Below are 26,577 nucleotides of genomic sequence, written 5' to 3'. Positions count from 1 at the left end.
AGAGTTTGACTTGCTAGATCAGGATTCTGGATCTGTACTTGGTTACTGCATGCATCGAGCATGAAGAGCTAACAACGGGTTCGAGACTCGACCAGTGGATGTAACAACGATTAAGGACCTGGACCCATAAGGTATGAGATGCCAGAGCCCACTGCAGTTAGAATTGTGAGTGGCTGAACCGGTGGCCAGGCAGTCCATCGGCCCCATGGATCGCCGTAATAGGGCTATTGTACAGGTATAAGCTCTGAGAATTGACTTCCAAGTTGCAGATCATATGGTGACGGAATCATCATTTCATATCGGATTCAGGCGGAAGAGCCTGCCAGTTCTGATGTTGTAGAGCTCTAACCATTCTTGAGCAGTCATCGCATACTACGAGCACAGTAGTTCTGCTCAGTACAAGCTCCAGGTGCATCTGCACTGCCGCCCAACAGCTGCTGTAGCTTATTGCTTGACGATCATTCTTTGACTGACCCTGACTACACTTTGCTTTTACCTCTACAACTTCGATGATAAAGTCTACATATTGAGTAAGCCAGAAGATCAACCTGATTGATCCGTACGGTGGCTCGAATTCCATGTACTGGTGATTTCATGATCGCGCTCCCATGCATGACGTAGCATATTTTCCATTTCCGCAGCATATCGTCATTCTCGGCCTCCGGACATTCCGCACAGAATAAAATATTCTTCATCCCTAGAATCAAGCAGCGCATCAGATCTGCGTCTTGTTATCTTAATTTTCTCGTCGTGGCACCTGTCAAACTGCGTGTTCGAACCTACTTCCTTCGCGTCGTGGTGACTTACCCAGTATACTAGCTAGGGCAACTATACCCAACTGCGACTACAACCTCGCCAAAGAACGAGATAAGAACAGCAGCCAGCTCAAAAACTAGTCAAGATGGCCCTCACAGGAATTCAGATCGGCCTGAGAGTATGGGAGGTACGTGTAGACTTCCTTCCACAGCCACAACATCTAGAAATCGGACGAATAGCTAACAAGCGAGTAATGTGCAGTTCGTCTTCTCCGTGCTCGTCATGGCCTTGATCGGTAACATCATCGCCATGGCGTTCGCAGGCAACCCCGCCACGATCAACTACAGCATGTTCACTGCCACATTCTCGATCGTATCGCTCTTCTACCTCGTCCCCGCCTCGATCAACATGAACTGGGCCATTCACCCCATCATCATGATCACGCTCGATGTTCTGAACAACATCTTCTTCCTGACTGCTGGAATCGCACTGGCTGCTAAGCTGGAATGCCACTCCTGCTCCAACGATGTACGTTGCGGCATCCATACAGTTTGGTTTTCACCGACTAACGAGCCTAGAATTACACACTCCACAACGAAATCACCAACGGCGCAAACAACCGTCAGAAGCGATGCCGTGAGGCTCAGGCCTCTGTTGCGTTCCTGTGGTTCGCTTGGGCTGGATACATGGCTTCGACGATCATTTCTATCATTAGTGCTCGTAGCGCTACTGCCGGCGTTCGCGGCCGGACCGGTCGTGCTCCTCGTGGACGCCCTAGCATGGCTCAAGTCTAATTGCCGTGACACTGTATGTAATCCCAATTTTCTGGCGACACAGGCTCTAACCAGTCAGTAGTCTTCGGTAGCAGACGTCTCTCTACCAGCTCATACGACTGTAACGACAACCGTCAATGCTGAGAGAGTCTGCATTGGTGCCAACGATGTACGACGTTCGATGATCTTATGCCGATGAAAAATAGGCTGGGACGACAGGGAAAAAAACTATTTGGTACTTAATGATAATCTGGGGTACACCATTATAGGAGTCATGGGGTGGAATATGGGCGGGATAGGTCCGGTTATGGATGGCAGGAATGGGTGGAGGACTGGAGTATTGGCTTCTTTTCATATCTGTTCATCTGTACTTTATACGTACTCGGATGCTTAATACTTTGCTTTAATGTACTATTTGGGAGTATACAAAATGATCTGTGGAGTAAATTTCATATCAAGGAGCAGCATAGAACAAGACATCGACACAAAGCACGCCAACATCAAACATCTGCGCTTTGCCGCTTGACCATCACAACCATCGACTTTCGCACAATATCCTTTGCATCTCCGAAGTACCGTCCTGATCGGAAGCTACCATCGAAAGCGTCAGCCAAGTACCAAACGACGTAGTCTATACGTACCTCCAATTCAGATTAGCCATCACGACATTCTGCACGCCCCGAATATACTGCTGCACTTGAGCATCGACCTGCTCACCCCAGCTCGGGAGCTCTGCCAGCGCAAGATACCAGTCCCTATACCGATCGACAAGCATATTGCCGATATGGTTGAAGGCCATTTGAGCGGGCATGCCAGAGTAACGGCATATAGCGACGACATTGTGCGTTACTCCTTCTTTCTGTTGCACATCAGTATCATTTATGAGAGTTAGTGATGAAGGGCTAGGGAGGTTACCTCTTCCTTACAGTAGGATAGTATATCGTTTTGTCTGTCCACTTAGTATCCGATTAAAATCAGAATGAGAAGACTTACAGAAGAACAAGGTCAACTCCGATACGCTCTATCTCCTTGATACTTCTGCACTCGAAGACGTGGTCCGGGATATCCAGCTTATGTGCGTATCTGATGGTATGAGTACAACTGTACCGATGTCATGGGCTAGACATACTCGACCAAAGCGAAAAGAGGCGCAACACCCGCCGACTGCCTTCGCAGCGCCAGCATCTCGTCCAGGGATGGGTATCGGCCCATGGAGCAGGTACGGACTTGCTCTATGCTGCCCTTGCAGTAATCCCTCATTGAAACGGCGAATCTGCGTTTGACTCCTGTAGATCACATGAGTGGTTGTACAGGGATGACCTACGGTCATACATACCAGCAGGAGAAGCCTGAGACTTGTCAGCGAAATGACTTGGCCAGAAAATAAGAGAGAAGGGGCCATACCTGAGCCACGCGCTGCCATACCGTGTTGTGAACTCGAACCAGGGGACTGTCTCCCTCAGACGGCAGCTGAGCACCCTCCTCGCGCATCCCGGCAAGTAAACTATCGATGAGTTGTTGAGCCCGCGCAGGATCGTCCTTCAGGCCTCCGTTATCGAACACTGCCAGGATATGCTTAATACTCGGACTACGAGCGCTTCCGGACAATGGAAAGGGACATACTATCGTCGAATGGAAACACCCAGTTCCCCCAATCACACACAGTGCGCAATTCCTCCGGACCAGCATCAGGCGCCGCGACGGAACAGAAGTACGAGAAATCTGTTTTGTTCAGGATCCGCCGCGATCTCTCATCGAAGGAGCATTCACTGGATAAATAGACGATTTAGTTGGCTGGGTTTGTAGTTCATCATGGGCTAGGTTACTGACTTGGCCAGCCATTCTTCGGATTCCTTCCTCACCACTTCGTAGTGCGGATTGACTACCGGATTCTCAGACAGAAATAGCACGAATAATTGGGGTAGACGAACGGGGATGTGCGTATCGTGTGTTGCTGTCCGCTTCTCTCCCAGCCGGACTGGGTGCTCGTGTAGCAGAAAGTCCGTCATTTTGGCCGATGGATATAGATAATATGATACAGATAAACTGTTTGGTTGGACTCGTAGAACTAATACAATTCTTGTCTTCAAAATCTGGAGCCATCGCAACGAGTGATCATGATTTTATACCCAGAACCCTCCATGGCGATCAGATTTGGAGTGAACTGTAAAGCGACAGTAACAGAAGTCTTTCCATGGCCAATACCCACGATACTCTGAACTCTGATAGCGCTAACGCATAATATTTCTGTCATTGGACATGAAATCCGGACGATAGTTGCGAAGCGCGATTTCTTTCACTGCCACTGACTTGTGGGTTAGAGTTCGCCCCGTCTCGCCATGATCTTCGTGGCCATCAATCATAGCTGCAAGTTTGGAGTCGTGCTATCTCAATGTGCAAATTTCGACTTCAAATGCGCCTACATGTGGATACAAAGACAAAGAAGATGGTCTTGTTATCGTTCTCCACTGTGGAGAGAAAGGACCGCATATCATAGCGCCACTATTGAGCAACTATTACTGCGTTGATCATTGCCTGAGCGGCTGAGCCCTTATTTCGGAAGGGTTCTGTATCCCGGTCTTATCATCTCGTCTGAGTCAAGATGTAGAGGCAAGATGACAGCTCGTCAGCTCAAGCTTCAATGGCTACACAAAACTTGCAGACCCGTTCATCAGAACATGTTCTTGTGGACAGGTGCCCGCTAACCTCCAAGATTCCCGCTCTCAAAGAGTATACTGACTGACTCAATCCCGACAGACTGGTACACTAAAGCCACGCCGAAGTCTCTTTCCTTTATCTCTCTCATCCCCACCGCAATGGTCGCGAAGATCGTCAACATGGACTGAGACTGAATGAGCATATGCTCTATCTCTTGTTTTGGCGAGTGCAAGATGTTCGAAATCGAGGCTATCGGTTGGATGGTTCTCGACCCTGTTCCCCTCGCGCTGCCGCTTTGTTATGGCCTCATTGAATGACCGAAGCTCAGCTAGGTTCATTGGTACGAAGCATGACAGGGACAATATCAAGCGAGAAGTACCTAATTGGCTACATTATAGGTCTCCTCTACTCGATTCCAAATTCCGGCGGCGGTCTCTGGCGTGCTTCATGCTTCAATAGTGGTTTGACTATCCAAAGCAGGAAACAGCCTTCTCTCGAGACACGGTAGAGGGCTTCATTCCTTTGTTTCGATCAGCGCAATGGCCTCGTGTGCAATGCCTAGTATGCAATGAGTCGGCTACGTCGGCATGATGGCTTCACCATGAACGACTGGAGAGGATTGATCTGCTGTCGTCTGACCCTCACCTAGCTCAATGCTTTCTCGAAGCTAGAAAGGGACACAGATGAAACCGGCGTATATAATGTCGTAGCTGGGACTGTTGATAGCCCTAACGATATAGAATTAGAGCACAAGCAGTATGTCTTCTACTTCGTCTTTCTCCAACTCTTCCCCCCGTGTTGGGGAAACAATAAGCAAATGGGGCTATTCGTTCAAGTGGACTGATACCCACCTCGCCCAGGAAACCATCAAGCCATTGCGCCAGGAGTACGATACCGTGGGTGCAGCGGCCCTGGAGCGAATCCAAGCAGTTCGTGCTGCTCTGCTCGAAGAAAGCAAAGCAAGAGGGACTCCTCCGCCCCCAAATGACCTCTACATCCTTCTTCGAGACCACCACGGCGAAGACGAGACGCTGTCCCGGTTCTGGAATGAGCTCCATACCGTTCCTGACTGGGTAGACTGGGAACAGCTCGAGCGAGGCCAGAGGTTCTTCTACCGGTATGCTATTGCGAATATCGTCGGCTTTGCATTGCAGGGGTTCATGGCGGAGAATTCGGTAAGCCCTTTCTTTTTCTGCTGGCATGCTTCTTGTAACAGTCATGATCACTGACTGTCCTAAAGGCCGCCTCAGGAGTCGTCGAAGTCCTCGTCCGAACCGGCGGGTTCTCCACCCGCATGCTCCTCGGACGACTGCTCGAGACCTTCCAGTGGCTCGTGCAAGTCACTCACAGCCTCGCGGCCATCCAGCCCGGAGGAGACGGCCACACTGCAACGATCCGCATCCGACTCCTCCACTCCGCAGTCCGACAACGAATCCTCAAGCTCTGTGAAAGGAAACCAGAATACTACAACGTCAACCAACACGGTATTCCAATCAACACCCTCGACTCCATCCACTCCATCACCACATTCAGCTGCAACCACATGTGGCTCCAGCTGCCCAAGTTCGGAGTCAAACCTTCCCAACAAGAGATTGACGACTATATCGCTCTATTCCGGTACCTGGGCTACCTCCTCGGCACGCCAACTGCCTTCTTCGAGACAGCCGAGAAAGCAAAAGTGACCATGGAGAGCTGCTACCTGCATGAGCTCCGGATAACGGAGACTTCGCGCGTGGTGGCGTACAACTTTGTGCAGTGTGTGCAGAACTTGCCGGCGCCGTTCCATGTGTCTAGGGGATTCATCGAAGCCGGTAGTCGGTGGATAAATGGTGATGAACTCTGCGATGAGCTTGGTCTTGGACGGCCGGGGGTGTTGCACTACCTTGCTTTCATGGGGCATTGTATGCTGGTTGTATTTATGGCTTGGGTGCAGCGGCTTGTACCTGGTCTTGATGGCTTTGTGATCAATGTGAGTTCGTGGTAGTTCCGTTTTACTTGAATGATGAGGTGCTGACAGTCTAGCTCTTCCGATCAATTCTTTACACAGGCCTCGTGCGCAGAAAGTCCCGTACTACCTTCCAGTTTCAGTATGTTCCGCAAGAGGGCAAGAAAACTGGCAGGGAGGCATATCAGACGGGCAAAAACGTTCAGACCGATCAGACGAGTCATGTATCCATGGGCCTGTTTGAGATTATATTCTTGTCTGTGGCTCTTGTTTTCGGCGGTGTCACGGTGGGAGGTATTCTGGCAAGTGGGCTACGGATAGTTGATTTGAGCGGAAGAAGAGCAGTATAAGCGGAGTATAGAGTATCAAACTATCTTAAATCTTGCTTAACATAAATCTAGTTACAATTGAAGTACAGAATAGTATCAAGCTATCTTGAATGATATGTGGAAAAATCCAATCCCATACTGCAATGTTCACACCTGGACAATTCGCCTTAGCATATAGCTTAGCATGACCGGCTTCCTAACKAGGTTCAACCCGTTACTGAGGGAAAGTTGTTTCTTGTTTCTCGGGCGTTTGACATCGTAGACAGCGCCGCCATGCGGAGAAGGAAATCTGTAAAAGAAGCGAACACAGCCACCTGCAAAAGCAGAAGGCAGCCGAATACTAGAGCGAACAGCCGCAGGGCAGTGCTCTGTCGTCGACACCCTCGTTCCATAATGGTGTCTTAGGCTCAGGAGTACCTGACCCTCAGCTAGGAACGGAGTTTTCAACGACGAAAGGCAAGGCAGCAATCCTTGAGAATGAACTCCCAAAGGACTCGGGAGTTCGATATCGCAACTCCGTTTCGACGAAAGCTGTGTTTGACGCAGGATGTCATCTGCAAAGGACAATGCCCAGCTCGTCGTATAATCAGCTTCTTTGATCACTTGGAGGCAGTAATGCCATTTTGAACTTCTCGGTAAACTCGTCTTCCACTTCTTTCGTCTTCTTCTTTTCCTCTCGTCTCCTCCGGTGTCCTTGACTTCTTCGATTTTGACTTGGGGGCCATTTCTTGCATTGGGCCCAGAATATAGAGTTTGGCGATGGGCCAACCGACTTGCTGATTGTTCGTGCCACCGGTTGATACCGTCTGCTGCTGTCATAAGGGGCAGTCGCCGTTTGGTCTCTGGCACCCAGAGCAGAAGAGGCCCAAGTGATGCCCTAACAAGCTCTACCAATGCTGTGGCATTGGATCATTACCACAAGGACATCCGATGATATTCGATCATCGCCTCTAGGGCATTCCAACCTCGTTCTCTGAATGTGACCTGCGTAAGTAATTGTTCCATTGGACTTTGATGTCCGAGCATGTTCGGACCGTATGCGTCCACGTGAAGAAATAGTCTGCCACCATACATGTCGTTATCATCACTTCAAGACTCCGATGATATCCAATCATCGCCTCGAGAACATTCCAACATTCTCCTCCGAATTGGACATGCATACGCAAATGCCCATTGGACTTTGATTGTCCAAGAATCTTCGCCCGTACGTATCCAGGCGAAGAAATACCCGGGCAGATAAATTCGACCGCCGTCCCATTCTATTAGTGTTGGACGGCTTCAAAATTGGCCTCCAGCTTCAGAAAAGAGATGACAATGGCGACCTTTTGGGCCTGCGAGAGCCGGATCGCTGACCGAACGGCAGGAATGTTCCGAACGCGGTCCACAGGGCATCAGGCCCATTCCGAGGCCGAGGAGCAGACGCTTGAAGAAACATAACTGGACCGGCGACATACCAGCCAGTAGCTGAGCTGGGAGGCGTCATCTACCCAAGTCAGTTCACGTCTTGCTCCTGATAGGATCAGACTTACCATACCGACATCCGATTGGTGTCAAGGACTTGCGAGGTCTGCATATGCCTCTGAATCCGAGAAGCCACATCGAGGGAAGGCCCGAGGCCGACGATTCTTCAGAAGAAGCTTCGTGTGAGCCCGTTCAATATCCGCCGTTGTGGGTAATGGCCGAACGCGCCATTCTCAAGGTCCAAGGCCGAAGCGCACGATTCATCAGCAGAATCTCCGCAAGTGCCTCTGCCTCTGCAGGGTCGCCGGTCCCTGATCAAAGGGTCAGAGAGCCAGCAATCAGCAGAATCTCCGCCGGCGAGGCGGCCGAACGTGGCAACAGAACCGGAATGCCCGATGCGCGGGATTCCGAGTGGACTTGTTGCATGGGACTTCCCAAAGCCAATAACGGTTTTAGGAGAGGCAGAAGGGGAAGATTCATCAGCAGAATCTCCGCCAGGTCCCGGGAAGTTGACAGAAGGTTCTGAAAGAGGCACACCTCGAATTTGGTTTGTATTTCCAAAAGATAAAGGATAGCACTTTTAAGAAAGATAAAGAAGGATCCGAAAGGGAATAGGGCTCAGATGTAGCCCGACAACCCGAGTAGGAGAAGATGAAGCCTCAAGTCTTGCTTGCTGTGTGAGTGATGAGATGAGAAGAGAGTTCTGACCTGGGGGTCTACGGGGTCTTTATATGTCTGCCGACAGCTGTGAGTCAATCTAATCCGGTGAATCGAGTGTAAGAAATGATTACTTCCGGTGAATCCATGGAGAATGATACATAGAGAATGATAGATAGGCGTGTGAATGGGGTTGGCGTGAGGTTGTACGCCGAGCTTTTGTATACTCACTATGCGGGTCTCTGCAGGAGACGATGAATATCTCCTAGAAGCAAAGAGACGATGAACAATGCTGAGAAGCAAACGGAAACGGACGTTGAGCAACGCCGAGAAACAAAGAGACGAGGAACGTTGTCAGAAAAATCATGAGCATCAAGCTGGTGTCAACCCAGAAGTGAACCTTTCCGATGGTCATGTCTATAGATGATGCACGCGTTGATTTGTTTTTAGTGATACAGGAATATCAGGAACAAATCCCACAGTATCTACATGTACACTGTATGAAAACCCGCTCAAGAGAAAGAATTTTGGACCGATCCGTATCTGTACCGATTAGCAACAGACCACTGTAGTTGAGAGTGTAACTCACCCATGAGGACACCGGCTTCCCAGAGCGACACTACCACTCCTCATGTAGCAGATCTTCGCTTCCTGACACACCACACTGGTGCAGTTGGGGGACTTTTCGCTCATCTTACCCTGATAAGTATTGTGCAAGCTCACAAGGTCAATATCCTTCTCCATAGCCTCCGTCACCCGATGCCAAAAGGTGGCATTCAAGGGGTCTTCCTTTTCCCAGCCTGCTGCGGGACCGTACGTGTCACGGGTTGAGTATTCAAACTGAAACGTGGGACCAGCGTCTATGAGTGACGGGTAATCGGATACATTGCTGAAGAAGGTGTAGGCCTCATAGATGTTGAAGTCGCCAGTGTCCACTTCGTACATCCTGAATCCGCTGTTCAGGTTCGTCAATGGGGTGATGCTCGGTACGATCCAGCCGGTTGTCAGGGCTGTATCCGCGCTCTGTAATGTGCCGTTGTTGGCATAGTAGATCATGAACTGGTCCTCGTGGGTATGGCCGAAGAAGATATTGGCGATGACATGGGGCGAGTAGCGGTCCACAATCTGGTAGAACAGATTGGTGGGATCAGGGAGAGGACTGGAGCCATCCCATCCGCTGAGGACATGGCCGATTATCCAGACCCGCTCGCTGGCATCTTCGGCCTTTTGAAGCTCGTCAATCATCCAGGAAAAGATGCCAGAGTTGTCGGGATTAGTGGAGTTGATGAAGTTGAAGTAGTTCTTCTCCAACCAAAAATCTGATAGGGTCAGTGCCTAGCATAACTGATGGGCATCCAGGTACTTTTACCAGTATTGAACGCAATAATGCGCAGACCGTAGTGAGTCTTGACAGAATATCCACCGTAATGTGTGCGCGCCTCTGCGGCAGTCTTGTCATCGATCCATCCTTCATGTTTCCAAAGTCCGGCAACATGCTCGTAGTTCCAACTCTGCTGTTCACCCAGAGGCCCTGGAAGGTTCTGAGGAGCATTGATATTCTCGGGGCTGGTATCATGATTGCCCAGCGCAGCAAAGACAGGTCCGGTCAGGTACTCTTTGAACATGCCATAGATGCTAGTCTCTGTGTACTCGAGATATTCTCGAGACATTTCCTTGACCGGATCATGCGACACAAGATCACCAGTGTAAAGAGACCAAGCCAGAGAATCATCATCGTTTCCTTTTCTGGTCCCAGTCAAGGGCCCAATCGCTTGAAGGGCAGCCAGACCAAGATCATACGGCGTGTCACACTTGAAAGTCCCGTACGCCGGGGCAGGGAGGAGGACCTGGTCCCTCGAAGCAGAATTGAAATTGTTATTACGGCAGCACAATCCTGACGAACAATTACCCTCGGAGCTGACCGAGTACCGCGAATCCAGGTGAAAGTCCGAAAGATGCACCACCTTGACCCGCTTCCCGCTCGCCTTGGGAACGCGAGGATTTGATGGCTTGGGCTTGGGGAAAAGATCAGAGGTGTCCAGTGGACTCGTCGCTGGCTGACCGCAGAAGGACTTGCTCAATGCATGGCAAATATAGTTGCCATCAAGGCCCTCGACATCCGCGTAGGCCAGCACTTGCGTCCAGACGGCGCCGAAGACTGACGCAGCATAGTCCTCTTCGCAGGTGGAATTTGACTTGAAATTGAACTGCTTGCAGAGCGATATCATGGTGTCGGGCACTAGAGTCGGTGCATACAATGCAGCAGGTTTGGCTGCGGCCAGCGCTGCCTTACATTGGTTGCAGCTACCGTGCGTAGCATTACCGTTGATGATGCTGGTCACATTAGCCACCACAGCTTCAATGAGATCGTGTTGTTGATGGTCAGAGAGCTTCTTCGAGGGGGCTGGGAAGACCACTGGGTCGTTGTTCTCAGTTGGTATAGTGTTGGGATTGGTCAGATTGTATGGGAAAGTAATATTCAGCACAGGATCCTGAATCACGGGCTGGGGCTCTTGAGTGGGCTCCGCTGGGAGGTAATAGTAGGAGCTGTACGGAGTGATGCAAGTCAGCTACTACACGTTGCTGGTTCATCCAGACTTACGAAAATGCAGATGTAGGAAACCCAGCTGGCGCAACATAAGAGGACGCGCCGGGAAGAGATGAAAGATCCCCTTGACCCGGAACTGCGGGGAGGGAGGCTAGGACTGCCTGCCACTTCATTGCAGCCAGTAAAGATTTGAGAGAATTATAAACGACAGGAAGAAATCATTCAAGGAAGTGTCGGGATTATACAACGGCATTGAATCAATTTCCCGCTCAGTATCAGCCTGTAGCTGAATCAAGCTCCACCAAGAATTCGAGATGCGATGCGGTAAACAAGCAAATTTCCTGTTTGGGACCACTTGGTGATGCACGTGGGAATGATCGTCCAATGGAATGGGCACAGTCTGACACACAGGATTATGGAACACTTCATTTTTGATATCTATCCGTTTAGCTACAAGTTTTGCTGTCAGATAATTTAACGATGTCAACAACGCCATGAAGTCCGAGGCATGGATGCTCCACGCCTCTGTATCTATATATCGGGTAGAGTACAATAGGAACCATGCAACCGTTGCAACTTGACTCCAGACGTGCAGTCGAGTCTCCGCATCCCATATCCTACATATAAAGTCATACGTCGATATCCATCGATAGCAATGTCTTCTACCTATCGCGCTCAGCCAACAGTGGTGAAGTATCTGGTGCAATGCCAATTGCCCAACCCTACCAGCGACTAGCCACGGGTAAGTGTGCAGGGTAGAAACAGTGATGCAGTATATTTCACAGGATACACACAATGCAACATATGCAAAGCCTATTCCACCCTCAACCTGTCAGATCTCCATATCCGAGACTGACCCGCACGGTTATGATGTCATTGATAAGGTATCCTCCCGTACATCCACACAGCTCAAAACGCCGAGGTCAATACCCAGAACGGGCAGAGGCGAATCTATCGGCTTGAGAATTCGGTAGTGTGAGCTTTGGATATATATTTTAACGGCTTCCTACGGCGGACATATAGATCGCTACAAATTGAGAGAGAACTACATCACGTTCAGTAGAAGATACCTTTGTATTCCTTTATCCTATTTGATCTGTCGGAGAGTCATAATCAAAATGCCCGTCGTTCCTTCCCTCAAAGACTCAACCTTCGATACCGACATCCGCGATCGTCATCTCATATACGACTATGCCGCACAGGACGCCCACGGCAAACCAGAAAAATGGCGCTATGAATTGTGGTTCTATAACGAGGACCGGGTCGTCTATGCCATCCACGGGGGGCCCATGGCCGGTCGTAAGAATTTCCAAGCAGCCACGTTCCAATGCATCCGACCCGGCGAGCTATGGCAGTGCAACTGGCTGGAAGAGACGGGGACCATCTGCTCGCTTGTATATGATATCCCCAGGAAGCGCATGACCACGACGATGGGATTCTCCAAAGGACACTGGGAGAATGCTGAGGCTGCGCATGGGGACAAGCGGAATCCGGAGGACTTGGCGCGGTGGAGAGGTCTGGCGAAGATTGGGGTCCAAACGGATCGGAAGCTTATAAGTGAGCAGGCGGAGATCGTGGAGGATTTCCGCGGAGCTGGTGATTTGGAGCCGATTGACATGGACTGGCCGACACTGTAGGCGGCCGCCAAATGGTGCAGAGCATTGGCCGAGGACACTGGGTTATGACGATTGAGGAGTATATGGTCGACCTTAAAGGTATCAGAAAGTGGGATAAGGGTCGATTCTAATATGTCGTAACATTTTTGAGTACAATTGTAAACAGAGCGGTTCCTCTCTTGTCGTTTTATCAATAGACATGTTCCTGTTCATCCGTTAAGATGTCGGCCCGCTGGCCGCTAAACACGCGACGTCTTTGTCAAAGCCCACACAGGTACCAAAAAATGAATGACCCCGGCCACTAGACAGGTAGACAGAGTAATCAATGGTTTCAGTGTCGAGATGTCCAGGAGTGGCCTATGTAAGGTTCGAGTTCACCTAGACGAATGCAGACGAGAGGCACCCTGTACAGTTATGCGCTTCGGCAGGGGCATTGACCGACCCTTTGAACCGCAAAGGATCTGGTTCGACTGTGTTTCGGAGGATATCTCTCCAATGTTTCACTCTTGGAAGCCCACAATCATGATATGCCACAAATGCATCATGATGACCGTGGGATTGAGCAATAAGGGTTGAACAGAATCCTAGCACGGCGAGTAATGAGCGTTCGATAGAGCCCAGGGACGGACTCAGTCCCGGTTGAACTATCGAGGATTGTATCAATGGATTGATCTTCGGTGCTGCAGTGTAGACGTGTCCCTTAGCTGAGCCTTTCATCAGCCGTCTTGGCTGGACGACGAACTCCCAGAAGAAGGTGCCTGGATGCAAGCAAGCTCAATCATAATGTCATCCTTGCCGTGCAGTAAATAGGCGTTGGAAGACGGGCTTCTGGTAAGAATGGCAACCGCTACCTGCTCGGCTTGTTGACTGGACGTCATATTATCGATGAACAACGTCTTCCACGGGCTTCCGCCGAACCCGGGGGTCTGTATCGTAGCAGTTTTATCAGGCTCGGTCTCTTGAGCGAATGCTATTAAGTGTGAGCTGATGTCAGAGCACAGAGAGGCAAAATCGGAGTCACGTACCCTGCACAGGCAATGCTTGCACATCAAAAAAGGGCGGCGGGCAATTGGAGAGCACAGGTGGATTGACGAGCATTTGATTGATGACGGTTTGAAGAGGGCGCGTATAGTCCCCCTTGGCCGTCAGTTCATATATGGCCCCTTTGAGCAACTCTTTCAGGTCGTGTGTACATTGGGGACCCCAAACACCATCGCAGCCGTTATTATGCCCAGAAGGCGTCCCTGTCAGATTTCCTACCCGGAAAGCAATCTCGGAGGTTCGATTTGCAGTAATTGCGGAGCTGTCGATGCGATGCGGGTCGTATGCAAGCCAGAAACTGGCCTTGACCATAGGCTCTTGCCCTTTGCCTGAGGGATTCGCGTCGAAGCCATAGTACAAAGTGATATCATCGAGGAATAGAGGAGGAAAATCGAAGTTGATGGCTGTCTGAGCGAGAGGATCGATGCAGCCACCGTCCCAAAAGGTGCAAAACTGGGCGATGGCTGACGGCAAAGCGACCAACACCAATATTAAAAGCATCCAGCCAGGTCGAAAGACCGCCGACCCTGATCCGAGTTGGACAGACATTGATGATTTCAATGGACCGTCCGGACAAAACGGTTCCACAAGAGTGATCGATATGTTTATGATATCTAGATGAGAGCGATGATGGAGCAGCGGCCAGAGACAACTGGCATGCTCATTACCGTGTGGCTGATGTTATGGTTGTTGACAAAGCCGGTCGGTCGGGAAGGTTGTCGAAGGGATAGACGGAACAAGGAGCGGAGGGATGAATGCGAAAATAAGACCAAGTGGAGGAGATAAATAAGTAGAAAGACCCTTCAAATCATGATCAAACCCGCAACAATAATACCACTATTGCTATGGGGCAAAACGAGAAAGGGAGTGCAGAAACCAGAAACAGATGCTAGTGAGAGTCCCCTCCGCGCTTAGACGGCACAGGCGCAGACCGTCCGTTGTGCAAATGTGCCTAAGCTGTTCTCGTGCGAGCAAATGTCGACTATTGGTGCTCTCACAAACCACTTTGTCCACCGACCAGGGAGGCCAAGGACTTAGAATCAAGACGATGGCCAAGTAACGGTGGTATTGACGGAGACGAGGACAAGGGTCCGTTTGATATTACAGGAGTGAGTTGAGAACTAGAAATATCAATGGTGGAAGAACATGGCCTGACGAGGAAACAAATGTGCGGATGGGGAAATAGGATGATGAGTAAGATTGACTCCTGAGGAGATTATTATGGGTAAAGCCGTAAAGGAGGCTGAGGCACAAAGCTTCAAGCCCTGTATTGAGGCCACGGACGGAGTACTACGTCTAATGAAACCAGAGATCATACGCAATTGCAAATACGACAGCAGACCGGACCGTAGCCGATGATGAAGGATGATTGATGACTCTGCTGACCTTCTCAGACGGTCAGTGATTCAAACAGATCATTTCTAAAAATTTGAAATTCGGATTATTATTGCTCTCTCAAATTCAATAATTATCCACATAAAGCAGGGCTTGTGGAGCCCGGGATTGGCCGCAGGGCTCAAGAAACCCCGAAGAGGTGCCTTTTTTTTCCACTTGCACAATTCCAGCGCTCCCTGATTTACCAGTGGACATTCTTGGCAAGTTAGCCCTGCTTGACCAGCCACGCTAACGGGGGCTGCCCCGCATATTCCTGGCCAAATGTGGTAGTCCTGGTGGATGATCTCAGACAGTGTGCCAGGAGTGGACCAGTCAGGAAGCAGAGTCTGTACATATTTGGGTACTTGAATCCTAGGCGTCCCACTTGGTGTGTTTAGCTTTCCAACCCCCCACCGCAACTTGATTGTTTTCCTTTTACGCTAGTAAGTTATTTTACGACCAGGAAATCGTCGGAAGTACAATCAAGCGCTGAAGAGATGATGTCGGTGCTCTCGGTCCGTATTATTTGAGTTCAATGGCTGATATTTTGTTCAGAACAAACCAGTAATGTAACCTGGAACTGTTCTCCTCAGTCAATTGACCGGGAGATGGTCTGTATGCATGAAGCCACTCGAGTGATTCCTTGTATCTAGGTACTTAGGTAACTGCGGGTGTTACTTCATTTACCTCGTCGATAATGGATGCTTGCTGATAGTGGAAAGTTAGGAAGCACTAATAAATTACCTGCCAAATCAGCTATGTATGTAGCTGAGCATCAAATTCTATACAGCCATCTTCGTACCACCGGTCAAGCCCACCATCAGGACATCTAGTCAGTTATGAACACGTGCAGCTTAGATTCACCCAGAAAGCAAGTCAAAGATTGAAGTTGCCGGGGCAATCATATAACCACTCGTCTCCTTGGGCATATGAAAGTCCTGATGAAGGCACTTGAAATTTCCCAAGCCAACGGAACCTGATCGCTGTTCAGGTAATGGTTCCAAAGATGTTATGATGAGTACGGAGTATATATTTCTCAGACCCAAGCAATGATAGACATCCTGACCCTTGTTCCATTGGTTCACCCTCAGAACTGCGGATTTTACTTATGAAGCCACCTTTCACCGTGGCTGGCGCCCATTTTGACTTAGTTCTCGCTCATGACCCACTACCGACTGTCAAGTGTCACCATTCTGACACCCTGTTTCTCCTCTTACCTTTCAGATAGCCTAATGAGAAGACATGTCTTAGTTATAGACCAACAGTTGTATCCTGAATCTGCAGCCCTGAATGTTTCAAACTCATTAATAGGCAAGCCAACCTCACATTGTTGGGTGGAATGCACTCAGGACTAGGGTAGCGAAAACAGACATGAAGTCATCTGCTATTTTAACGCAGCCTCCAGTGCGTCATAGGCTCCCAGTACAGGCTAAATTGTTGCTAGGACTTATCCACCAAGTTACCAACAAAAACAAAATGGCTGTTAGCCAAGTACAGCCAGTCAGCCACTTTTCCCTATTCTAGTCTAGCAGGCAATTGAGTTCAAGGGTTCAGCGGAAATGAGCTGTTCGAGGGTTGGACACCTCGGTTCAAAAACTTCAAATGGGTTGGTGTGAAAAACCTAGTTCCATTTGGGATTTTGGCAGTGGAACCTTGAAGCTAATGGCGGAGGTACCTATCCGATAACGCCGCTATCCAATCAATGGCCGGGTTAGAGTTGTAGGTCTTTCTACGGAGTACCTGCTGTGAACACTTGGCCACTGTGCGCATTGCTTTTCTCAAAGGAATACAAAGTATGTACGGAGTACTCAATTGACTTTAGGCACAGTTTTGCTGGCATGCTTGGGATAGGAGATCAAAGATGAATGAAAAGAAGAACTATTACCGCATCGATATTGGTGCGCAATTCTGGTAGCAGAATTATATCAGAGGAAATGCGCTCACGACCCGACCAGTAACTTTCGCGGCAAACTCCATAATGATAGTTTCGGATGCAGGATCTCCTGGGATCAGCTGTTCATTTTATCTTCAAGAGATTTGACCCGGGCTTTGATCACCGCAGCTGACTCCGTAATTGATCTGGTCAACTTCCGGATCTTTTCCAGCTCTCGAGTCCTGTTTCTCTCCGCAAGAGACACGATTTTCCGCACTGTTTCAACCTCTGCTACCTCCATATCCGTCAGCCCGCGCATACTGGGATCCCGGTTATTCTGGCGGTGTCTCTCGGCAGTGCGGACCCTGCAGACAGCCTTGACCAGAGGCAGAATAGCTGGCTGATTAAAGGTAAGCCACGCGGCGTTTTCTGGCGTTGCGCCCTGGTGGTCCCAGATGGTGTCCATTGCTGCTGCGCGCTCGGTGAACTTCTTCAAACTCTGAGCGCCATCAGGCACTGGAGCTATGTTTTTAACCCAGTCGAAGTCAACAGCTGGGACCTTTCCACCACAATGAGATGTCTGTTCACTGTCCTGGTCGCCGAGGTTCTTCCTAGTGCGATTTTTTCTGGCCCTCTGCCATGCCTCGTATTGCACTCGTTCATCTATTGTCATCTGTGATACGGCTATGCTCTTTGGATCACTCAAGTGCTGAGAGGCCATCTGCAAGCCTGTGAAAAGTGCTAGGCTGTTTCCGTCGCTGACCACTTTGGCTAATGCTCTCATCTTCTTGGCCGTTGTTTCGAGGTCGTCATTCACCGATGGCACTGGGAGTATCTTTAGATTCTCGCCAAGATTCTGCACATCTGTAGGATCTATAGCAGCCTCTGGATTCTGGGTAATAGCATTGTTACTTTGCTCATCAGAACAACCGCCTGTAGCTTGATTCCGGAGTGGTAGGGATTGCGTAGACATTGTTGGTAATAATAAAGCTGATGGCTCCGAGGGACTGTGTGACATGACGGCAGCGATTTGACTGCCCAAGGAGGATAGGTTGTTTTCTTGAAGTTGGTGATCTAATGTAACTGGATGAAGCCTCTCAGACCAATCACTGGCTTGATATACATGGGAGTTCCCAAAGTCGATGTCATAAACAGGTCCGATGTAGATGACCCACGTTTGACAGGCAAGGGGTACCTCAGTCGTTCCAGCTCTTATACTTGTCTGAACAACTCATCTTAAGATGAAAATCACAGTCTCTCAATGGAATTGTCAGATGTGATGGGATATAACGATGGAGGGTGTCTGATCGATGAAGGGAGGGAGAGATCTATAAGAATGAAGCTAGTCTCCACCAAATTCGTGTGAGGATGACTAAGTCATAATGGAGAACTACTTCACTACAGTAGCAAGTTGAAGAACAAAACAATGTAAGTCTCTTTTGTTTTCTCGGTCAAAGGACTAGAATCTTAGAATAAGTGGATGTATGTGAAAGATAACTGGAAAGATAACTGAAAAGTGAGATGCATGGTATTGTACAACAGGTGCCTACCGCGAATCGAATAAGGTCACCACAGTTGCCATATGGCTAGCTAATATACATCGATATTTAGTCCATCACTTTTCATCATGTGAAGACCTTAGTTGGATGACAAGGATATTGCGATGAAGATGACAGTAAAGCAAGTCAAACATATAGGAGAGTTTCCAAATTCGACAAGTCCCAAACGCCGAAACACCACGCTCGAATGCTGCGATAAAAGAAGTTGCCCAGTGGCTAATCCTACACATGTGTCCATCAGTTGTCGTCATCATCCCTAGAGGCTCGCTCTTTGAGGCCATTCCCTCTAAGCCAGACACGCTTCCACGGACCATCGGGTCCGAATGCTGCTTCCCGATCCTGCCGCATCCCCTCAAGGACAGCGACTATACCACCATTGCGCAGCCGCTCCAGGACGACGTTCATGCCTTCCTTGCTTTTGAGCACTGCATCTCGAGTTCGACTCACGCCAATGAGCTCAATGGTTCTCTGAATTCCAGCAGTGGACAACGACGAGAAGAAACCCTTCTTAGGCGTCTCTTCATCAAACTCAATGGTCTGATCGGCAGTAGGGATGGTCTTCTTTTTCCCAAGGAACTTTCCTTGTCCCAACCGAGAGAGGAAGGTGACCGTGGTTTTCACCTGGGTCTGTTCGTTTCTCTGAGCATCCAGTGAAAGTCCCTGTAGGCTTTCGAGCGAACCCTCAATTGGTTGGCGCGTGTAGAGCTGTTTTTCAACGACACTCAGAATACCCGTCCATTCCATGTTCCGCGATTCAGTTTCCATCCAACCCTCCTTAATGTCGATGACGGAAGTTTCAAGTATATAGCTCTGGCCAGAATTGTCCGAACCCCCAATTCCTTTCGGAAGTAATTTCAAAATACCTGATGGGATCTTTGACTTCTTCAAGTGAATACGAACTGTATGAAGCCGCTCCGTCTTCGGGTCCACATAACGGTCGATCACATCGGTAGTCAGAACATGGCGAGAATATGGATTCGGATAGCGGAGAAAATAGGCCAGCGAGACAGCAGGGAAGGAATAATCGTAGGTAAAGACATTCTCGAAGAATTTCATGGTTGCTGATGCATATAGGAGGTCGTAGAGTTGAGATGAATTGATGCTGGAGCTGATGTGGCGATGGAGGAATCGACGCCTGATGAAGATGGGTGCTCGTCTGATCCTTGACCTTTCTCAGTGGTCGGAAAGCAACTCCTGTCAGAAGAATTTCTGTCAGCTTCCGACAGCTCTCGCGCTAGCCCGATTTGCAACGCGGGGATGCCAAGGAATCCACGTGATTTATATATCCGCTAAATACACCGCCCGAATTCTGCCAATAGGCCTGAGTCATCCACCAAACAGTTTGGAGGGGCAGGAGAAATTTATTGACAGGTCCTTTTAAGGTTGTTTACCGTCTTCGCCTACGCAGAGTGACTCGCCGTATCGCATTGGTCGCCTTCTCGGTCATCCGTTTCATATCTTTATCTCGCTGTTACCGAAACCCTCACTAAAACATGGCCGACGAACCTGGACAACCCCCCGCTCTCACCACGTTGAGCCTGGCCGAGAAGGCCCCGGCGTCCAAGGCAGTCGCTCAGGTTGTGACTCCTTTCGATGTGTCCGGTGGTGTCGACGAGTCGGGCAAGCTTCTGCCAGTCGACTATGATAAACTGGTTCGGGAATTTGGAGCGACTCGTATCTCCAAAGAACTGCTCGAGCGCTTTGAACGAGTAACTGGACGTCGGCCTCATCGATTTATGCGCAGAGGGATTGTATTCAGCCACCGTGACCTGAACTTGATTCTTGATCGTTATGAGAAGGGACAACCGTTCTACCTCTACACTGGGCGTGGACCTAGCAGCGACAGCATGCACGTCGGACACACAATTCCCTTTGAGTTCACCAAGTACGTCGTTTTTTTCCAATTGATGCTTCAGAAAACGAATTGACCAGGATGACTTCACCAGGTGGTTGCAGGATGTCTTCGACTGCCCTTTGGTTATTATGCTTACTGACGACGAGGCGAGTTTTATGTCTATGACGAGTTCTACCTTTGCGTCTAACCAGTTTATAGAAATACATGCATTCGCAAAAGATCGAGGTTGATGATGCTAAGAAATATGCGAAAGCAAATGCGAAGGACATCATTGCAGTTGGGTTTGATATGAAAAAGACATTTATTTTCAGCGACTTCGATTTCGTTGGCGGCGCATTCTATGAGAACATCTGCAGAATGGCGAAGAGGATCACAATAAACTCCGTCCGAGGAACCTTTGGCTTCAACGACAGCAACAACGTCGGAGAATTCCATTTCTGCGCGACCCAATCGGCCACTGCATTTGCAACCAGCTTCCCTCATATCTTCGGTACCGACAGGAAGAAGGTCTCGTCGATTCCTTGCCTGATTCCCTGTGCGATCGACCAGGACCCGTACTTCCGTCAGTGCCGTGAACACGCCGAGAAGATGAAGTACAAGAAGCCCTCGTTGATCCATGCCATCTTCCTTCCCGCTCTTCAAGGTCCTGGCTCAAAAATGTCTGCGAGCGTCGATACATCCGCCATCTACATGAGCGATGCCCCCAATCGAATCAAGAACAAAATCAACAAGTACGCCTTCTCTGGAGGACAGGATACAGCTGAGCTTCAGCGTCAACTGGGCGCCAACACCAAGGATGACGTCCCGTTCCAGTACCTCACGTTCTTCATGGAAGATGATGAGGAACTGGAGCGAATCCGTGTGGCTTATGAGAAGGGAGAGATGCTTACCGGCGAGGTCAAGCAAAAATGTATTGCGGAGATACAGGCTTACGTTCAGGCCTTCCAGGAACGCAGGGCCGAGGTCACCGACGAAATAGTTGCTGAGTACATGCGGCCCCGGCCTCTCGAGTGGAATGGCAACCCCAACCCCATCGTTGTTGAGAAGAAATAGAGGTTTCTCACTTTGAATAGATAGCCCTGCTCTTCAGCGTGCACTTGCCAGTTTCGCTAAGCGCCTGCTTCCGGAATTCTGGTCGTGGGGACGTACAGGTCCACCATTGGAAACATGAGTGGCCCAGCAAATGACATGAAGCGATGATAGATATGAATGAACTTGACCGTCTCAGCGGTTCATCCTTGAACGATTTAATGCCGACTCACGTAATAGTTTTACCCAAGTTGCCTTGTTGGGCGTAGGCAACCTCGGGATTAAGGGTAAATTTGGACAGCATCCATCTCTCATGGTTTAGGCTCTTTCAGCAAGATTCTGCCACGGAAAAATCCTCTCACACCATTACTGAGCCAACACTCTTCTCCGTCTATCAGCTCGGCGACAGTGATTGCCTGTTCGGAGCAGAACCCTCGAGCCAAAGCATATCGCCTTGTTGTACCCGCATTACCTCCACTGGAAAGAGGTGGCGTGACCCAAGCCGGCCCAGCATCCTCTTGATCAATCTGCACTTGTGTTGATCCGGACTTTCGTCGTCTGAAATAAGGAGTCGTTATGCTCCCCTCCATAATTTCCCCGCGAGGATTCACAATTAGGACTTCAGCCGGATCTTGTGGGGAGGCGATCTTGGCTCGAAGTCGCGCAGCAGTGTAATTGTCTCGGGATGTAGTCTTATGCGTTGTGAAGGGCGACGGCACGGTTCTTTGAGAGTCTACCGTGACACGCCAGGGCGTGGATGTCTGATTCATTTCGGAAGGCAGGAGGAGACTCAGCGGATCCATTGGCAGGGCTGCGTTGACCTCGACGTCGCATGCGCCATCTCTGTCAATGACAATGCGCAGACGCCAAGCTTTCATCCGGTCTGGTATGAAGCTGTTAAGGTGTTCAACGAAGGACTCGACATCTTGTTGCAGGAACGTAGCCGCTTTGTTCCACTTGAAACATTCTGCAGCTTTTAGAAGACGTTCCTGATGATAGGGGAGAAGGTAGTAAGGTGATCGCAGGGGATCTGGGTAGCCATCGGTGGGTTGTGCTCTGAGCAACTCGGGAAGCGCCGGTTCGTAGCGAAGAGAGGAGATTATCTGGAAGGACTCCGAGGCTTGCGACGGTGTAATTGTAGCCATTGCGTCAGCTAAGAACGAAATGGTCGCAAGAGCAAGTGAAGCATGGACCTTGTGGTCAATGGTATACTGCGACCGCGGTAAGGAGGAACGAAGACAGAAAATGTTAGCGACGGTAAAAGACAAAGTCACTAGTGGTGACAGGGCCAGTTCTCTAGCATATTAACGCTGTGTCTTCTCATAAATCATTTTTATTCGGTTTTCTCAAGCGATGATGATATATGGTGGAGCAGAGTAAGCAGGAGAGCGTGATTGGCCTGGTGTGCTCGAGAGCTCGGAAGGGCGCTGCAGTACGCCGGAACTTGGAACATCGAAACGCATAACTTTTTCAGGGCCGCATCATCTCTCCCATCACACTCCCTTCTCCGAAGCCTAAAAAAGAGCAGCGTTTTGCTGACAAGCGCCCTACCCTTCATCAAGGACCGGTATGTCATTATTTAATTGCAATTACTTTCCCCAGTTCATCCTTTCTCCAGAATTGTTCGTTTTCAGTTTGCTTATTGCTATGCAGAGTTCAGAATTCAGGTTCCTCTTTGCCGGGTCATCATGTCGAGCGAAGCGCCATTACCCCAGCCAGTCAAGAACGTCGTTGTTGACACAGCTTCCCTGCCTGCATCATCATCCTCGTCAGTCTGGGACCGCATCTCGAAATGGGTGTCCGAAAATAAGGCGCTGGTCTATACCATTGCTGGTGTTGCCGTGGTCGTGACGAGCGCAGGTGTTGTATACTACCTCTCCGACTCCGGCCGGACCGCCCCAGCACCGGCACCCACAGAAAAGAAGAAGAGCAAGAACCAGCGTCGCAAGGAGAAGAAGAAGGCGGAGGAGGAAAAGAAAGCAAAGGCCGCCACCGTTCAAGAGGGTATGCTAAATCCGACGGCGCTTTGTGCACCCTCTAAACACAGTATGGAGCTGATAACGATCTAGAACAAGTCCCCAAGAAGGTCGAGGAGGTTTCGGAAGAGCTGCCTGAAGTCGACGAGACGACTGTTGATCAGTTGTCGGATGAGGTGTGTTGTTGATCCTATCCTTCCTGCAACTCCCGCTGTCCGCTGCCCGATCGCTCACAATTGTTATTGCAGACCCGGAAAGCTTATGCTGCCAAGCTCAAGGCCGCTGGAAACAAGGCTTACGGCTCCAAGGATTACAACAGGGCTATCGAACTCTACGGAAAGGCGATCATTTGTAAACCCGACCCTGTCTTTTACTCGAACCGCGCTGCCTGCTACAATGTCCTTTCGGAGTGGGAAAAGGTCGTTGAGGACACTAGCGCTGCACTGGCAATGGACAGCGAGTATGTCAAGGCCTTGAACAGGAGAGCTATTGCGTACGAACATCTCGAAAAGTACAGCGAGGCCCTTCTCGACTTCACCGCCAGCTGCATCATCGACGGATTCTCCAATGATGTCAGCCGCAACGCGCTGGAAAGACTGCTAAAGAAGGTTGCAGAGAGAAAAGCAAAGGCTATCTTGGAAGCCAAGGGCCGCAAACTCCCTAGCCCTACCTTCGTTTCCAACTACCTCCAGAGCTTCCGCCCCCAGTCTCTTCCCGAAGGTCTTGAAGAGTCAGCAGATCTCAGCGAGGAGTCTGGCAAAGGTCAGCTGCGCAAGGGTCTGGTGGCCATGAGCAAGAAGACTGGAGACGGCTACGAAGAAGCTGCTGGTGCTTTCGAGAAGGCCTTGGAGCTCGGTGATCTGGGTGAATACGAAGCGTTGGCCCTCAACATGAGAGCCACCTTCACCTACCTCGAGGGCAACGCTCAGTCAGCCCTGGACGATCTTAACAAGAGTATTGAATTGCAGCCATCGTTGGTGCAGAGCTATATCAAGCGCGCTAGCTTACACCTCGAGCTTGGTAAGTCCATAACGTCTCTGTTGTGAGAATCACCCAGGTGTTTCTGACCGGTTTTAGGCAACAAGGACGCCGCAGCCGACGATTTTGAGCTCGCCATCACCCACAACAAGGACGATCCCGACATCTATTACCACCGCGCCCAGCTCCACTTCATTCTTGGAGAATTCGCCGAAGCCGCCAAGGACTATCAGAAGTCGATCGACCTCGACCGCACCTTTATCTTCTCTCATATTCAGTTGGGTGTGACGCAGTACAAGATGGGCTCTGTTGCCTCAGCCATGGCTACATTCCGTCGGTCCGTGAAGAATTTCGAGGACGTACCGGATGTCTACAACTACTATGGCGAGCTTCTTTTGGACCAGCAGAATTTCTCCGAGGCCATTGAGAAGTTCGACAAGGCCGTGGAGATGGAGAAGCAGAGCAAGCCAATGGGAATCAATGTCCTGCCCCTGATCAACAAGGCACTTGCGCTGTTCCAGTGGAAGCATGACTTCCAGGAAGCCGAGAACCTTTGCCAGAAGGCTCTAATCAGTAAGTCGTTATCAGTACCTTCTGTACGTGTTGAGGATTCATTCACTGACTTGCGTTTTTAGTCGATCCTGAGTGTGATATTGCTGTGGGAACCATGGCCCAACTCCTTCTTCAACAGGGTAAGGTCTCGCAGGCGCTCAAGTACTTCGAACGGGCCGCAGAGCTGGCTCGTACGGAGGCGGAGATCGTCAACGCCATCTCGTATGCCGAGGCCACTCGGACACAATTGGAAGTCCAGGAGAGGTACCCTCAGCTGGCAGCGCGTCTGCAGTCCATGGGCGCTGGTTTGGGCGGACCTCCTGGTCTGTGAAGAGTCACTGAGCCGCTTCAATGAGGCACACACCATGAACTCTTTCGCACCTCCTACATAGACCACTTTTTGCCCCGAGGGCTTTTGCGAGACTAATCGTTTCCCTCCATTCTATCCTTCCCTTCCCTGTCAAAACCTTCTAATTGACAGCCAGCCATGCGAGCAATACCTCCGCTTTTATAATGGACCGTTTCCTTAGCCCACTCTGATATCCCCAGGGGGTGCCCGGTCTCCTCACTTACGAGTCTGTACCTACTACCACATGTTTTGCGTTTCGTTATATGCGTTTCCCCTCTTTATATTAAAAGACCCCGTCTCTGATTGTTCACCTATCATATTTTCTTGTATGTTTTGGTCGTCTGCTTGTTTACGAAAAGTGCTGGCCTCCCACTGTGGAGGAATCAGCATTGTGGCCGGAATGCTTGAGTGTGTTCGACGGTTGGAGCTTCGTTTCTGACAAGGGACGGCGATGGAAAGGATTTCACTTGTACCATAGTAGTAAGCGGGTGGGTAGTAGGAAATACAGTATGTTGGTTGCCTTTTTCCATGTATGCAATCTACTTGGGTAGATCTTTTACACTCTCACATATATATTATCTAGTCATTGTTGGTTCTGGTGTACTGTAGATTTCCCCGCAGCGCATAGACAGTCTTATCGCCAGCCTGACTGCTTAGGCTAATCCTTATCACCTGACGGGGGGTGGACCACGGGAAACCCCACCTCTCTCTATCTAGGTACTAGTCTACCTTAAGTAGGTAAGGTCAGGTCAGGTAGTCATTGCGTATCACCCGGGCAGCATCAGCGTCACCATCTCAGAAGGAACTGTGGTTCACTCTCTTTACTCGTACATCATCATTATCACTTGTAAAATAGTTTCTGCTTGCCTAGATGACTCACTGAAGAGGATTTTGAATCCCCTCAACTCTGCGTTGTTTGTTGTCTTAGGTACCCCCAGTCAGCTGTTAAATAAGATACGCTTCGTTATATCTATCCCCACATCTCCTTCCTTATCAAGCCGGGTATTGTTGGTTCGACCTGCTGTGCCGCCGTGATTATTCGAGCATCTATCACTGCTCTGCCTTGGGTATCGACAGCCTAGATCAACTGTCCAGGCAGCCATTCTGAGTCCACGCCTTCTAGCCACGGAATCGTACGAGATTACGGTGTTGCTTGTCCACGTTTCTCCGCCTAACACCGACCGTCTCTTTACTTCAGGCTGATCCCGTACACTCCCTCCTCTTACCCCTCCCTACCTTACCTATCTT

General features: G+C 49.8%; 12 protein-coding genes across 12 annotated transcripts; 6 read left to right on the top strand and 6 right to left on the bottom strand.

Moving 5' to 3' along the window:
• Window positions 1-901: 901 nt before the first annotated feature.
• On the top strand, window positions 902-1,550 carry Asppvi_001493 (MARVEL domain-containing protein; the record flags this gene model as incomplete). The annotated part of the gene is made up of 3 exons (XM_043297788.1): window positions 902-943; window positions 1,018-1,284; window positions 1,335-1,550. 3 exons carry the CDS (start codon window positions 902-904, stop codon window positions 1,548-1,550), a joined length of 525 nt encoding a protein of 174 aa, XP_043153723.1.
• Window positions 1,551-2,029: 479 nt separating this feature from the next.
• Asppvi_001492 (terpene synthase family protein) lies at window positions 2,030-3,538 on the bottom strand (the record flags this gene model as incomplete). The annotated part of the gene is made up of 9 exons (XM_043297787.1): window positions 2,030-2,120; window positions 2,171-2,388; window positions 2,445-2,478; window positions 2,523-2,612; window positions 2,659-2,815; window positions 2,866-2,878; window positions 2,934-3,091; window positions 3,153-3,298; window positions 3,360-3,538. 9 exons carry the CDS (start codon window positions 3,536-3,538, stop codon window positions 2,030-2,032), a joined length of 1,086 nt encoding a protein of 361 aa, XP_043153722.1.
• Window positions 3,539-4,945: 1,407 nt separating this feature from the next.
• On the top strand, window positions 4,946-6,482 carry Asppvi_001491 (oxygenase MpaB family protein; the record flags this gene model as incomplete). Its single annotated transcript, XM_043297786.1, has 3 exons — window positions 4,946-5,362; window positions 5,428-6,156; window positions 6,210-6,482. The coding sequence occupies 3 exons, from the start codon at window positions 4,946-4,948 to the stop codon at window positions 6,480-6,482; spliced, it is 1,419 nt and encodes a 472-aa protein (XP_043153721.1).
• A 1,552-nt stretch (window positions 6,483-8,034) lies between these two features.
• On the top strand, window positions 8,035-8,448 carry Asppvi_001490 (uncharacterized protein; the record flags this gene model as incomplete). The annotated part of the gene is made up of 1 exon (XM_043297785.1): window positions 8,035-8,448. One exon carries the CDS (start codon window positions 8,035-8,037, stop codon window positions 8,446-8,448), a length of 414 nt encoding a protein of 137 aa, XP_043153720.1.
• Window positions 8,449-9,164: 716 nt separating this feature from the next.
• On the bottom strand, window positions 9,165-11,300 carry Asppvi_001489 (PPN1 endopolyphosphatase family protein; the record flags this gene model as incomplete). The annotated part of the gene is made up of 3 exons (XM_043297784.1): window positions 9,165-9,898; window positions 9,949-11,126; window positions 11,182-11,300. 3 exons carry the CDS (start codon window positions 11,298-11,300, stop codon window positions 9,165-9,167), a joined length of 2,031 nt encoding a protein of 676 aa, XP_043153719.1.
• Window positions 11,301-12,245: 945 nt separating this feature from the next.
• Window positions 12,246-12,764, top strand: Asppvi_001488 (uncharacterized protein; the record flags this gene model as incomplete). The annotated part of the gene is made up of 1 exon (XM_043297783.1): window positions 12,246-12,764. The coding sequence occupies one exon, from the start codon at window positions 12,246-12,248 to the stop codon at window positions 12,762-12,764; it is 519 nt and encodes a 172-aa protein (XP_043153718.1).
• Window positions 12,765-13,459: 695 nt separating this feature from the next.
• Window positions 13,460-14,333, bottom strand: Asppvi_001487 (uncharacterized protein; the record flags this gene model as incomplete). The annotated part of the gene is made up of 2 exons (XM_043297782.1): window positions 13,460-13,713; window positions 13,769-14,333. The coding sequence occupies 2 exons, from the start codon at window positions 14,331-14,333 to the stop codon at window positions 13,460-13,462; spliced, it is 819 nt and encodes a 272-aa protein (XP_043153717.1).
• A 2,834-nt stretch (window positions 14,334-17,167) lies between these two features.
• Window positions 17,168-18,004, bottom strand: Asppvi_001486 (uncharacterized protein; the record flags this gene model as incomplete). Its single annotated transcript, XM_043297781.1, has 1 exon — window positions 17,168-18,004. The coding sequence occupies one exon, from the start codon at window positions 18,002-18,004 to the stop codon at window positions 17,168-17,170; it is 837 nt and encodes a 278-aa protein (XP_043153716.1).
• Window positions 18,005-18,827: 823 nt separating this feature from the next.
• On the bottom strand, window positions 18,828-19,646 carry Asppvi_001485 (MSF1 domain protein; the record flags this gene model as incomplete). Its single annotated transcript, XM_043297780.1, has 1 exon — window positions 18,828-19,646. The coding sequence occupies one exon, from the start codon at window positions 19,644-19,646 to the stop codon at window positions 18,828-18,830; it is 819 nt and encodes a 272-aa protein (XP_043153715.1).
• Window positions 19,647-20,083: 437 nt separating this feature from the next.
• On the top strand, window positions 20,084-21,498 carry Asppvi_001484 (tryptophan--tRNA ligase WRS1; the record flags this gene model as incomplete). Its single annotated transcript, XM_043297779.1, has 3 exons — window positions 20,084-20,475; window positions 20,537-20,591; window positions 20,644-21,498. The coding sequence occupies 3 exons, from the start codon at window positions 20,084-20,086 to the stop codon at window positions 21,496-21,498; spliced, it is 1,302 nt and encodes a 433-aa protein (XP_043153714.1).
• Window positions 21,499-21,785: 287 nt separating this feature from the next.
• Window positions 21,786-22,619, bottom strand: Asppvi_001483 (aminotransferase class IV; the record flags this gene model as incomplete). The annotated part of the gene is made up of 1 exon (XM_043297778.1): window positions 21,786-22,619. One exon carries the CDS (start codon window positions 22,617-22,619, stop codon window positions 21,786-21,788), a length of 834 nt encoding a protein of 277 aa, XP_043153713.1.
• A 543-nt stretch (window positions 22,620-23,162) lies between these two features.
• On the top strand, window positions 23,163-25,311 carry tom70 (putative mitochondrial outer membrane translocase receptor (TOM70); the record flags this gene model as incomplete). Its single annotated transcript, XM_043297777.1, has 5 exons — window positions 23,163-23,478; window positions 23,544-23,626; window positions 23,699-24,470; window positions 24,528-25,001; window positions 25,064-25,311. The coding sequence occupies 5 exons, from the start codon at window positions 23,163-23,165 to the stop codon at window positions 25,309-25,311; spliced, it is 1,893 nt and encodes a 630-aa protein (XP_043153712.1).
• Window positions 25,312-26,577: the final 1,266 nt, after the last annotated feature.

Source organism: Aspergillus pseudoviridinutans, assembly GCF_018340605.1.
Source record: "Aspergillus pseudoviridinutans IFM 55266 DNA, scaffold_1, whole genome shotgun sequence".
Classification (NCBI taxonomy): Eukaryota; Fungi; Ascomycota; class Eurotiomycetes; order Eurotiales; family Aspergillaceae; genus Aspergillus; species Aspergillus pseudoviridinutans.
Note: the sequence above shows the minus strand (reverse complement) of the source record. Positions and strands in the feature narration are given on the sequence as shown.